We start from the raw sequence: 13,045 nt of genomic DNA on the forward strand, positions 1-13,045 counted from the left end.
GGAGAAAATTGCTTTTCCTCCAGTGAATGTGAAGCCATAAATAATTTCAGGCTGGGAAGAACTCTGGTTAAGTATGTGTTTGACGTCAGGGAATGGCCTGTAAATACTACACGCTACAGATTTGTTTTTTAAAAATGAGGAGACAGGTTTGCGGGGGTCACTCTAGTGTAGACCTCTGCCTATAACTTATTATAGTAGAAGCTGTCGATGCCCAACCTTACTTTGCTCGGATGCTGTCATGAAGACTTGACCTTAGCCTAGAACAACTGGTAAACCTATTCTGGGAAGGGGTAGAAGGATGGAGAAGAAGTGATGGGAGGAAAGAAAGGACTTCAGCCAGGTACTGGTGGCTCATGCCTGCCATCCTAGCTACTCAGGAGGCTGAGATCTGAGGATCGCAGTTTGAAGCCAGCCCAAACAGAAAAGTCCCCAAGAGACTCTTATCTCCAATGAACCACCAGAAAACCAGAAGTGGTGCTGTGGCTCAAAGTGGTAGAATGCTAGCCTTGAGGAAAAAGAGCTCAGGGACAATGTCCAGGCCCCGAGTTCCAGCCCCACAACCCACAAAAAGAAAAGCAAGGAAGGCAGGAAGTGGCTATCCTTCCAGAGGAAGAAGAGAGGTGAGAGCGAGGAACAGGGCAGTCACCTGGGGTCACAGGGGTCATGAGGGCAGGGCTCGCAGTGGCCTGGGAAGGGGGGCTCTGGACCCATCGCATGGTTGAGTTCAATCTCTTCAGGGCTCAGGTCTGCTCATTCTTCTCTGGGGCAACCTGAAGTCTATCTGGAGTACTCATGAATATCAGCCCCTATCTGAGTCCTGGGCCACCTCCATGTGACCTTTAACCTCCACCCTGCAACCTTCCACCCAGGCTGCCTGAGGAGAAAGCCCACCTCACACCCAGCCAGGCCCTTGGGGGCGGGGAAGGGAGGGGACAGGGGTGCCCACCTTCTCATCAGGGCTTTGCATGTCTTAATAAGATGACCCTAAGGGGACAAAGAGGAGAAATAAGCCAAAGCCAAGTATCATTTTCAATGTTCCATACACATCGGTGCCCAAGTTTCCAGCTTTTCCCAGAAGGCCCTGGCTGTCAAGACCAGGGGTGAAACTGTGCTGGTAATTAGCCTGAGGCTCTCTGTTGGGGTGTCTGATTACCTCCCCTCTCTGCTCCCTTCAAGAAACAGCTTCTCCTGCAGAACCTCCAGTGCTGCCAAGCTGGCTGCGGGGAGAGGGGACACAAGGATTTCATTATGACTTCAGATTATTATCAAGAGCAAGAGGAGCCAGAGGAGAGTCGTAAGCTCTCCTTTTAATAAAAATCCCATTTCCTCTTCCATTGGGTTGTCTTGAAAACGGATACTGTTGCAGAAAAGGGAACAAAATAGAAAAGACAAGTTGGGCATAGGTGACTCACGCCTGACATCCTAGCTACTCAGGAAGCTGAGATCTGAAGATGGAGGTTCAAAGCTAGCCCCAGCAGGATAGTCTGTAAGACTCTAAAGAAGCAGCAGAAAGCCAGAAGTGGAGCTGTGGCTCAAGGAGTAGAGTGTTAGTTAGCCTTGAACAAAAACACTAAGGAGCAGCGCCTAGGCCCTGAGTTCAAGTCCTCGCTGCTTTTGAGACCTCTACCTACTCAGCTCTGCTCCGTGTTGAGAAAGCACGGGACTTCCCTCCTGGGGGTTCCATAACTGATGACCATCTTTTTCTAATTAAATGGAAATTGAAGGCTCCTCTGACTTAGACTCCCAGGTAAAATAATTAGTGCTTAAGATGTTAATTGTGCTCCAAGGTGCATTTACCTTTGGAGGAAGGCAACAAGCCTGCATGCAAGAAGGTGACTCTTAGCCCTTCTACCCCATCTCAATATGCAGGCTGTCTTTTGGGGGGAGGCCTCAGGCCAAGACCCTGTTTCCATTCCAATTATGTAACATTAGTGTCATTGAGGCAAATATCCCACCCTTGACCCCCAACCGAGGCTCCCCTCCCCCAGGCAGCCCTCTGATTCCAGACACTAATAACAAGCAATGCCAGCTAATGGTTAGAACCAAGTCATATAGGTGAATTGAGTATCCACCAAGAAAAGCTGGCTCACCAGGTCAGCAGGGTGAAACTTTTTTTTTTTTTTGCTAGTCCTGGGACTTGAACTCGGGACCTAGGCACTGTCCTTCACTTCTGGCTTTTCTGTGTATGTGGTACTGAGGAATCGAGCCCAGGGCTTCATGCATTTCCAGCCCTAGGGTGAAACTCTTAAGACTTGGTACCCATCTTCCAAACTTGCCCTGCTAGAACCCCACTACAGCCAGGATCCCTTCTCTACCCACACTCGAGAGCCTGGCACACAGCAAGTTGCGTCAGTAACCACCACCCTCTCTCCACCAGGCTAGGAGAGGCTGGGAGGGAGCTGAGGGCTGTGAGAAGTACCTGCCTGGTTGATTCTGTGTTCACGGATTCTGTTTGCTTGCTTGCTTGAGTGATTGGTTGATTGGTTGGTTGGTTGGTTAGTTGGTTGGTTGGTTGGTTGGTTGGTTGGTTGGTTGACTGATTGCTCAGGGAGGAGAATGAGGGTTAGGTTTCTTATCTCCAATCAGCCACAAAAAGCCAGAAGTGGAACTATGGCTCAAGTGCTACAACACTAACCTTAACCATAAAGGCTCAGGGACAGCACCAGGCCTTGAAGTCAAGCCTCAGGACTGGCGTGCGCACGCACACACACACACACACACACACACACACACACACACACACACACACACACACATACACACACACACACAAGAAAAGAAACACCTAAGAAGCATAGTCCTTTTTATAAAGCTTATGCCTCCCGAAGAAATCCCCTTAAATATTCTGTGTTCCCTGATCTGCCACATAATAAGATTCCTTTATCTCTTGTTGTCATGGGAAGTATATATTAGATGATTAATATTAATGTGTTGGCCGATTAATATTAATATCAGCACCGATTCATACTTCACAAGGCAGCGATGGGAATGAGAGACTCGGAGCCCAGACAGCTGTCGGATCTGGAAGATGGTTCTCTGGGGAATCAGCACAAGTCGACCCCTTCCTTCTGTGTGGCTCGTTACCCACACCCTGCCATTAGCCACGTCTGTCAGGGTTGGCAAAGACGTGTGCCTAGATTCTGATTGTGGCAATTAAAACACTTGCCATCCAAGACAGCATATTTTATCATTGAAATGGCATTTTCCATTTCTCCTAAGATACTTCTCTGGCAATGTTATTAAATTAGGTGATAAAGGCTATACATACATACATATATATATATGTATGTATGTATATGTATAATTTTTCTTTGGCTTCGGAAGTTGGAATGCATTACCATTCTTCCTTATCTGCTTGGAATTAGAAAGGTTGCAGAATTCTATGTTCCTCTAAAGGTTTTCATTATCAAAATCAACCAGACTTGTATAAAACAACATTGCTTCCTCTGCCTTGTTTTAGTCAAAGATGGATGGGAGCTTTGTCTTCTGACATTGAAGGTAGCTTTTAACATTTAATGGATAAAACGAATCAGCAAATTTTGCCAGATATCTGGCTAACTCATACCCATAACCCTCGCTACTCAGAAGGCCGAGGTGGATCTCAGTTCAAACAAAGCCAGCCTGGACAAACAAACTCAAGACTTTTTTTTTTTTTAACTGTAAAGGTGCTGTACAGAGGGGGTACAGTTACATGAGTAAGGTAATGAGTACATTTCTTTTTTTGGGGGGGGTCCGGTTGTGGGGCTGAACTCTGGGCCTGGGTGCTGTCCCTCAGCTCTTCAGCTCAAGGCTAGCGCTCTACCACTTGAGCCACAGCGCCACTTCCGGCTTGTTTCTTTTTGCTTATGTGGTGCTGAGGAATCGAACCCAGGGCCTCGGGCATGCAAGGCAAGCGCTCTACCACTGAGCCACCTTCCCAGCCCCATGAGTACATTTCTTGTCAAACATTGTTACCCCCTCCTTTGTTGTTCTCCTACTATCCCTTCCCCACCCCCCACCCCAAGAGAGTCTTATCTCCAATGAACCATCAAAAAGCCCAAGTGAGCTGGGCACTGGTGGCTCACACCTGTAATCCTAGCTGTTCAGGAGGCTGAGATCTGAGGATCGAAGTTCAAAGCCAGCCCAGGCAGGAAAGTCTGTGAGATTCTAATCTCCAGTAAGGACAAGTGGCACTGAGGCCCAAGTGGTAGAGCACTCACCTTGAGCTGAAGAGCTCAGGGACAGCACCCAGGCCCAGAGTTCAAGCCCCACAACTGACCAAAAAAGTTGCCCAAAGTAGAAATGTGGCTCAAGTGGTAGAGCCCCAGCCTTGGGCAAAAAAGCTAAGGGACAGCACCCAACGGGCCCTGAGTTCAAGTCCCAGGACCGATACCAGAAACAAAAAAGTCAAGTATCTTACGTTTCTGATGTCCCCGTGGCTTCTCCCTCCCCTACACCCACCATTCTCCCATCAACTCCCAAACCAAGAGAAAAACATGCTAGTCGCCACTGTAAACATCTTTGGTATGATTTATCGCCGTCATCAGAATATTTTGTTTGGAGCTGTAAACCTGCAGGCATAAATCAAGTCATTAGAACGAATGACGTTTAATCCTGCAGAAGACGCCTCGGTGGGCTGAGCGGCGATTGCCCAGCTCTCGAATCATTAATTTCATTAATTAATATGGACTGCATGGGCCTGGAAGGCCTGTGACACAGGAGCGTGGCTGCTTTTATTTCCTGAAGTAACACGTCTTATTATTGCCAGGAGGGGCCCAAAACACCTGCTTAGTGATGGAAGGCTGGGATGTGAAATGCAGGCAGCCAGGAGGGGCTTGCTTTCATGCCTGTGATCGAGTTACTTCATCCTGTGAACAGCGCCCTGGCTAGATTTCAAAGGAAGTAGGGGGAAGAAAGAAAAAAGCTCTCAGAACAAGTCTAACAATCCTTTCACAGTGACCTGGCCACCCTCGAAACAGCCATTACATGGTGAGCATATTTATTGCCAAGCTGGCTGGATCTAATTTTCAGACTTTCGCCGTCTATCTGCTTATGTGCGGGAGACTAAGGAGAACACACACACGCACAATATGCCTTGAAAGGAATATTCAGGAACTTGGGACAATGTCTTCCAGGAACCCAGTAGCTCCTTCCAGTCCCCTTCACCTCCCCCCCCCTCCCCACCAACCTTGGTCCTAGGGCTTGAATCCAGGACCTGGGCTCTGTCCTTTAGCTTTTCCCTTAAGGATAGCATTGTACCACGTGAGCTACAGCTCCACATCTACCTTTTTGCTGGTTCATTGGAGATCAGAGTCTCATCCATTTTCCTGCCCAGGCTGGCTTCAAATCACAATCGGCAGACCTCAGCCTCCTGAGTAGCTGGGATTACAGGTGTGAGCCACCAGTGCCTGCCTCTGCCCTTCTTTTGAATGTGGTCTGTGGCTATTCATACTCTTGGCATCAAATAGTTTATCCCCTCCACCCCACCCCCAGATTGTTCCAAAGCCATTTCTAGCCTTCTCTTGACATCTCTGTTCTGTTGAGTGGAGGGTGGCAGGTAGGGGGCCCCTGAATATAATTTTCCCTCACTCAATGTCCTCCTGGTAATGAAGACAGTGCTGGTGGCAGGGAGGTACAGTGGGTTGGAGCCTGGACCATGGGGGAGTGACTACGGCTGAGACTCAAAGACACACACACACACACACACCAGCCATCAGGAGACAGCATTAGCCATCAGCACACACACACACACACACACACACACACACACACACACCAGCCATCAGGAGACAGCATTAGCCATCAGCACACACACACACACATACACACACACACACACACACCAGCCATCAGGAGACAGCATTAGCCATCAGCGCACACACACACACACACACACACACACACATACACACACACACACCAGCCATCAGGAGACAGCATTAGCCATCAGCACACCACCATCCGGGCATCCATCCTGAGATGCTTTTCAGCATGGCCTGGGAGGAACCCCACTACTCTCCTTGGGGAAGGGGTGGGGGGTTGGAGCAGTGCCTCCCCTCCCCTCAGGAGAGAAGGGCCTGCAGGGGAGAGGCAGGGCAGGGAGGCACGCACTTCAAAAGAATCATCCGCTAAGACGGATTTACTCGTGTGCCTTTTCAAAATATCACAGGCTACAGCGATGACAGCTCTGACAGCCACAGGCCAGCTCCGTAATTGACGCTGCGGCTGGAGTAGCGCATTCCGGGACCGCACATCATTATCTTTCGGCCTGGTCACCACCATAATAGGCCGCCCAGCCTGCTGCTTCTGACGGCCTGACACCTGTCCAGGGAAGGGCAGATGCTTAGGTCTGGAGATGTTCTTTTTTCGGAGGGGGAGGGGGCGCACACAAACAGCCCCTCCCCCTATGAAACACCACCTACCCAACCTCTGGCTCCAGCATGATTTACTATTGGGTTTTTTGGTGCCAGTCCTGGGGCTTGAAACTCAGGGCCTGGTCACTGTCCCTGAGCTGCTTTTGCTCAAGGCTAAGCACTCTACCACTTGAGCCACAGCGCCACTTAGAGCTTTGTGTGTGTGTGTGTGTGTATGTGTGTGTGTGTGTGTGTGTGATTTATTGGAGATAAGAGTCTCACAGACTTTCCTGCCTAGGCTGGCTTTGAAACTCGATCTTCAGATCTCAGCCTCTTGAGTGGCTAGGATGACAAGCATGAGCCACCAGTGCCCGGCTCTCATCTAGGTTTTTGGTGGTTCAATAGAGGTAAGAGTTTCTTGGACTTTCCTGCCACACACACACACACACACACACGCACGTGCATGCACACACAAACAAGTTCCATGACATCATTGGCTTACACCTATTATCCTATTTTACTCAGGGGACTGAGATCTAAATACTGCAGTTCAAAGCCAGCCCAGACAAGAAAGTCCATGAGTCTCTTATCGCCCATGAACCAGTACAGAGCTGGAAAGTGGATCTGTGGCTCAAGTGGTAGAGCACAAGCCTTAAAAAAGAAAGAAGAAAAAAAAAAAAAAAAACTAAAGTAAAGGACAAAGCCCAGAGCCTGAGTTCAAGCCTCAGAACCAGCACACATTCACACAAAATCATAGCCGGGTGCCAGTGGCTCACACCTGTAATTCTAGCTACTCAGGAGACTGAGTAAGGCACAAGGAACAGGTTCGTGCTCAGGAGTCCGGTCCTCCAAAGTGGTGAGCCAGGTTCGCAGACCAGCTTCGAGCTGGCTGGGTGACTGACAGGCAGCTCGGAGATCTGATCTCAGCCAAGGCTGAGCTGTCAGCAGCCCACCCGGAGGCTTCTCAAATCCCAATCACCCAGGCGAAGGAAGGAATTCAGACAAAACCAGGAGCGCCAGAGCCGTCCATGTCCATCAACCCTAGACAGGCAAATCCTCCAGGCCTCTCCCTTAGCCACCCATGTATCCCTGTCACCCACAGCGAGCACCCAGAACTGGGGCTTGGGGAGACTCAGCCTCTGCAGGGGCTGCGGGGGGGCGGGGGGCATCGGAATGGAACATGGGGACTAGAAGCTTCCATCCAGGGGACTGGAGCTGGTGCCCAGCCGGTGTCTCCTGACATTTGCACATCTGCGGGCCATTTGACAGAGGGCAAAGTCAGGGAAGTTGAGGAACGGTCCCAAGGCCACACTGGGAGGTCTCTCTCCTCTCCCCTCTTCTCTCTCCCTCTCTCCTTCCCTTCCTTCCTCTCTTCTCCCCTTTTCTGCCTCTCCTTCTTTCTCCTTCCCTCTCTTCCTCTGTCCCTCTATATATTCCTCCTTCTCTCCCCCTCCTTTTCCCCTCTCCCTCCCTCCATCTCCCTCCTTCCCCCTCTTCCATCTCTCCCTAGGTCTCTTCCATCTTCCCTCCCTCTCCCCACCGCCTGTTCTCTTTTTCTCTCTCCTCCTTCCCCACCTCTCTCTCTCACTCTTTCCCTCTCTCTCTCTCTTCTTCTCCATCTCCCTCTCTCTTCTTCCCTTTCCTCTCTCCCTCTCCTATTTTTCTGCAAAGCCCTAAGAAACAACATGCCCCCTCCTTCAGAAATCCTGTGTGTTCTCCGTGGAGGCCGGGCAGTGCCCTTGGCTTTCTCCTGGAGCCCAGTGGACCGTGTGCCCACTGTCTGCCCCTGGGACTTCGTGCCGCTGACCAGAGCACAGGCACTGGGCGGTAAAAACTGTAGAGAAAATGGCATGAGGTCTCACTGTCCGCCAATCCCAAGCGTCAAGGGGGGGGTGGGACCCATGGCTGGGACTCAGGACAGAGTCCACTCATGGAGAAGCAAGTTACAAACCAGGGCTTCCCCTCTAGGCCTTCCACCCCAGCACAGGCCAGCCTGAGTTTACTTGTCTTCCCAGGGAGTTGGGAGGGGGCGGGGGGAGGGGGGAGAGGAGTCCCCTGACCTGTTGAGTAAGTTAGTGGATGTTGGACTTGACAGAGCAGATGGCAGATAGATACAAGGTATTGGGACCAGGAGAAAACGCCTCAATCAGGAGGCCCAATGACCATGAGTCTAACTCAGCCCAAGCAGAGACCCAGGGTGGAGTTCACAAGGCACAGTACTTGAACTCAGGGCCCGGCACTGTTCCTTCCCTTTTTCATTCAAGGCTGGTGCTCTACCACTTGAGCTATATATACTTCCACCTCTGGCCTTTTGCTTTTTGCTGGTTCATTAGAAGTAAGAGTCTCAATGGATTTGGTTGTCCAGGCTGACTTCCAACCATGATCCTCAGATCTCAGCCTCCTGAGTAGCTAGGATTGCATGTGAGAGAAATGAGCTGCTTTTGGAGTTTAAGGGTTTCTGAGACAGGCTATTGTCCACAAGGCACTGTCTTTTCCTAAGAGGGTAATTACAGCCAGGATGGTGTGGAAAAACGTGGGCAGGGAATGAGGAGATTCACCCAGCACCAGGCTCTGTCTAGCAGGAAGTTTCCTGCCAGCCTCAGAGCGGGTAGCCCTGGGAACTCCTTCAGGCTCAGTACTTGGAAGTACTGAGAAGAAAACAGTGCCCTCCTGTCCAATCCTGTCAAGAGAAATGGACAAGGGGTGGGGGCTCAGCCTTGATTGACACATACTTAGGCTTGGGTAGCCATGGGAACTCTCTCAGGCTCAGAGCCTGGAGACGAATGCCCTCCCGTCCAATCCAGTCCACAAAAGTGGCTGGGGGGGGGGGGGAGGGGGGGAAGGGGTGGGACATAGCCTTGATGGACATATGCTCAGCATGGGTAACCATGGGAACTCCCTTAGGCTCACAACCTGAAGGTACAGAAGAAGGTAGTGCCCTCCTGTCCAATCCTATCCATAAAAGTGGATGAGGGTGCGGGGCATAGCCTTGATGACACCTAGCTCACCTGACCTCACAGACTGGCAGCGTGGTGTCTGAATGCGGCACCTCAGTCCTACTCTTGGCCAAATCTTGTATGACTCATTTGCTCCAGAAAAGGAGTATAAATAAGCGCCATCACACCTTGACAGGTTGACAGGTTGACAAGGGGAATAAATTCCCACATCTGAGACTCTGAGATGGAGAGGTGATTTAGCAAAGCCAGCTGCCACCAGGAGAAGAAAATAATTAAGGAAACCCGGTGGCGTGGAGGAAAACAGAGTGGCTATGGCGGGTCCCTTATAGTGAAGAGATCTGTCATCACCGGCTGCGGGAGAGAGCTCCCCACCCACTGGAGAGAAAGGAGCTCTGGAAACAGAGAGAGACCCAGGATGGGGGGTGTCACTGAGAAGAGGGACACAGGCTCGGGGGGAGAGGGGGACACGTCGAGGGGCTTTAATCCAAGGCCAGGCACCTGCTGTTCACTCAAGTCCTGTGGGGATTGCCTGCAGTCTCTTTGGAAGAGACCAAAAGATCTTTTTCACGCGCACATGCACACACGTGCACGCATGGCCAGGACAGGAGGCATACTGCTCTTTCTCAACAAGGGCTCACACCTGTTTTCAGCCCGAAAAGATCAGCAGAAGAGTCAGTGTACCCAAGTTCTGCCTTTATTCCTACCTCTCGTGGGACCTCAAGAAGGTTCCAGAAAGCTCGAGGAATGTAGCCTTTGAGCCCAGAGATGACTTTAGTCTTCTCACCACGACTTGCTAATGAGTAACGATGTGACATCACACCCATAGACTGAGCAGCCAGCCTCTAAGCCAAGTCCAGACCCTGGCTGAATCTGTAAAACTGGAGCTTGAATGAAAATCACAGAGGGCCTTTTTCACCCAAGGCTTGGGGTTCTACCACTGGAGCCACACTCCCACTTTTGGCTTTTTGGTGGTTCTTTTAAAGTCTCACAGACTTTCTTGCCCAGGTTGGCTTCAAGTTACACAGCAGGAAGGCAGATGAGAGAAACTAGCATCAGAAGCTAGCCAAACCACATCTTCCATGTAGGTAGGGGATGGAGTGGCTCTAAGCATTAAACCAAGCCCTTCCTCCCCTCCCCACAACCTGTCTTCCATGCTCCCTCTAATCTGAGCACCCTGGGGTTAGCAGGTCCATAGGGGCCATGTGGTATTTCTGTGACTAAAGTTCTCTCTTTGCTTTTCAGGACTAAAACTCCACATCCGGCCACTACAGCTTCACAGTGTAAGTTTCCAGATTCAGATAAATCCTACCACACACAGCCTGGGAGAAGTAGAGGGAGGGGGAGGAGGAGTTGGAGAAAGGCAGGAAGACAATGTGGAGCTCCCAGGGAATCTATTCTTGGAAAGAAAAATGGAACCAAGTCCTTCCCAGGAGCCTTGGGAACAACACCCAGGGCTTTAGATCCATGAATTTCTCCTTCCTATTAGATGGCTCCTTTGGACTGTTGCTAATAGATGGAGTAAATCTGAGCCAGCCTTTCAAGGCCAATAGCATCTACCGCTCATCCAAGCGAGGCGGGGTTTCCTAGGAAGAAAGGCAGCGCCATCTTGTGGTAGAAGTTGTGAATTGCATTTCAGGTGTAACAGACCAGAGGGAACACACCTTGCAGAATCAAGCCCCTTCTCCCTTCAATTACATAAAAATATCACCCGCAAGCTGGGCACCAGTGGCTCACATCTGTAATCCTAGCTACTCAGGAGGCTGAGATCTGAGGATCATGGTTCAAAGCCAGCCGGGGCAGGAAAGTCTGTGAGACTCTCATCTCCTGTGAACCACCAGAAAACTGGAAGTAGATCTGTGGCTCAAAGTGGCAGAGCACTAGCTTTGAGCAAAAGGAGCTCAAGGACAGAGCCCAGGCCCTGAGTTCAAGTCCCACAACTGACGCAAAAGAAACAAAACAAGGAAGGAAGGAAAGAAGGAAGGAAGGAAGGAAGGAAAGACTCCTTCCTAGTTAACCATTTCCCCTTCTTGTTCCAGAATCTCCAGCCACCCGGCAGTTCCCAGGATGGTGACTTGAACGTACACACCGACAGGGTCCCCCAGGACACGTCCAGCCGGTCCCCGGGGGACCGCTGCTTACAGATGCCCGATCAGCCTCCACCACACCCCCACCCTGGGGCCCCCCTGCGACCCCGCCAGCGCCGGCGCCGGCTGCTCATCAAAAAAATGCCCGCGGGCCTGGCCGGGAGGGCCAGCAACCGCTCCTCGGAGACCTCGGCGGGGCCGGGTCCCCGCGCTGCGGACAGCCACTGGGTGGCCCTGCACCGCAGCCAGCAGGACCGCAAGCGGCTGATGCGGGAGGCCTGCGCCAAGTACCGGGCGAGCAGCAGCCGCAGGTCCGTGACGCCCCGCCACGTGTCCCGCATCTTCGTGGAGGACCGGCACCGCGTGCTGTACTGCGAGGTGCCCAAGGCAGGCTGCTCCAACTGGAAGCGGGTGCTGATGGTGCTGGCCGGCCTGGCCTCGTCCACCGCCGACCTGCACCACAACACGGTGCACTACGGCAGCGCCCTCAGGCGCCTGGACACCTTCGACCGCCAGGGCATCCTGTACCGCCTCAGCACCTACACCAAGATGCTGTTCGTCCGCGAGCCCTTCGAGAGGCTGGTCTCGGCCTTCCGCGACAAGTTCGAACACCCCAACAGCTACTACCACCCCGTCTTCGGCAAGGCCATCGTGGCTCGGTACCGGGCCAACGCCTCCAGGGAGGCCCTGCGGACCGGCTCCGGCGTGCGGTTCCCCGAGTTCATCCAGTATCTCCTCGACGTGCACCGGCCCGTGGGCCTGGACATCCACTGGGACCACGTCAGCCGCCTCTGCAGCCCCTGCCTCATCGACTACGACTTCGTGGGCAAGTTCGAGAGCATGGAGGACGACGCCAACTTCTTCCTGAGTCTCATCCACGCCCCGCGGAACCTCACCTTTCCCCGCTTCAAGGACCGGCACGCGCAGGAGGCGCGGACCACGGCGAGGATCACCCACCGGTACTTTGCCCAGCTGTCCGCCCTGCAGCGCCAGCGCACCTACGACTTCTACTACATGGACTACCTGATGTTTAACTACTCCAAGCCCTTCGCGGACCTGTACTGAGGGGCGGGGCCTGCTGCCCGGAGGCGGGGCCTGCTACAGGGGCGGGGCCTGCTGCCAGGAGAGGACTTAGATGTCAGGGCAGAGCCACGTTGTCGGGGGCGTGGCTATCTGCAGGGGGCGTGGTTCTATGCAGGGGCGTGGCCAGTGGTGTGGGGGCGGGGCCTATTGCCAGGTTCAGGCGAGCTGCTGTGGATGCACCAGGTTGTCAGGGGCGTGGTTAACTTCTGGGGTGGGGCTTATGACCAAGAGAGGATTTCGCTGTTGGGCTAGGCCCAGGTTGTCAGGGGTGTGGCTAGCTGCCGGAGGCGGGGCCAGCTGCCAGGAGGCAGAACTGTTGGTTGGTGGTGGAGCCAGCTGACGGGAGGGGCTGTTGCCAGGAGTGGGCGTGGTTAGCCGAGGTGGGAGTAGTCGGTTGCTAGGAGATGGCCCTGTTGCCAGGAAATAACAGCTGCTAGGGCAAGACCAGTTGACAGGGGTGGGACCTGTTGCCATGGACAAGGCTATCTGCTAGGGGCGGAGCCAAGTGCCAAAGGCAGGGCCTGTTGCCAGGGGCGTGGTTATCTGTCGAGGGCCACGCCCACTCACCAGGTCTTACTTTCTTCAATGT

At 52.5% G+C, this 13,045-nt stretch overlaps 1 protein-coding gene across 1 annotated transcript in view; it reads left to right on the plus strand.

The window, feature by feature from the left end:
* Chst8 (carbohydrate sulfotransferase 8) overlaps positions 1-12,495 on the plus strand; it is a 94,604-nt gene extending 82,109 nt beyond the window's left edge. Inside the window, exons 3-4 of the mRNA XM_042668146.1 lie at positions 10,532-10,569; positions 11,326-12,495. Coding sequence (XP_042524080.1) covers positions 10,532-10,569; positions 11,326-12,438 — 1,151 coding nt within the window. The 3' untranslated portion in view covers positions 12,439-12,495. The remainder of the gene's footprint in view (positions 1-10,531; positions 10,570-11,325) is intronic.
* Positions 12,496-13,045: the final 550 nt, after the last annotated feature.

Source organism: Dipodomys spectabilis, unplaced genomic scaffold (assembly GCF_019054845.1).
Source record: "Dipodomys spectabilis isolate Male_0828 unplaced genomic scaffold, ASM1905484v1 ptg000422l, whole genome shotgun sequence".
Lineage (NCBI taxonomy): Eukaryota > Metazoa > Chordata > Mammalia > Rodentia > Heteromyidae > Dipodomys > Dipodomys spectabilis.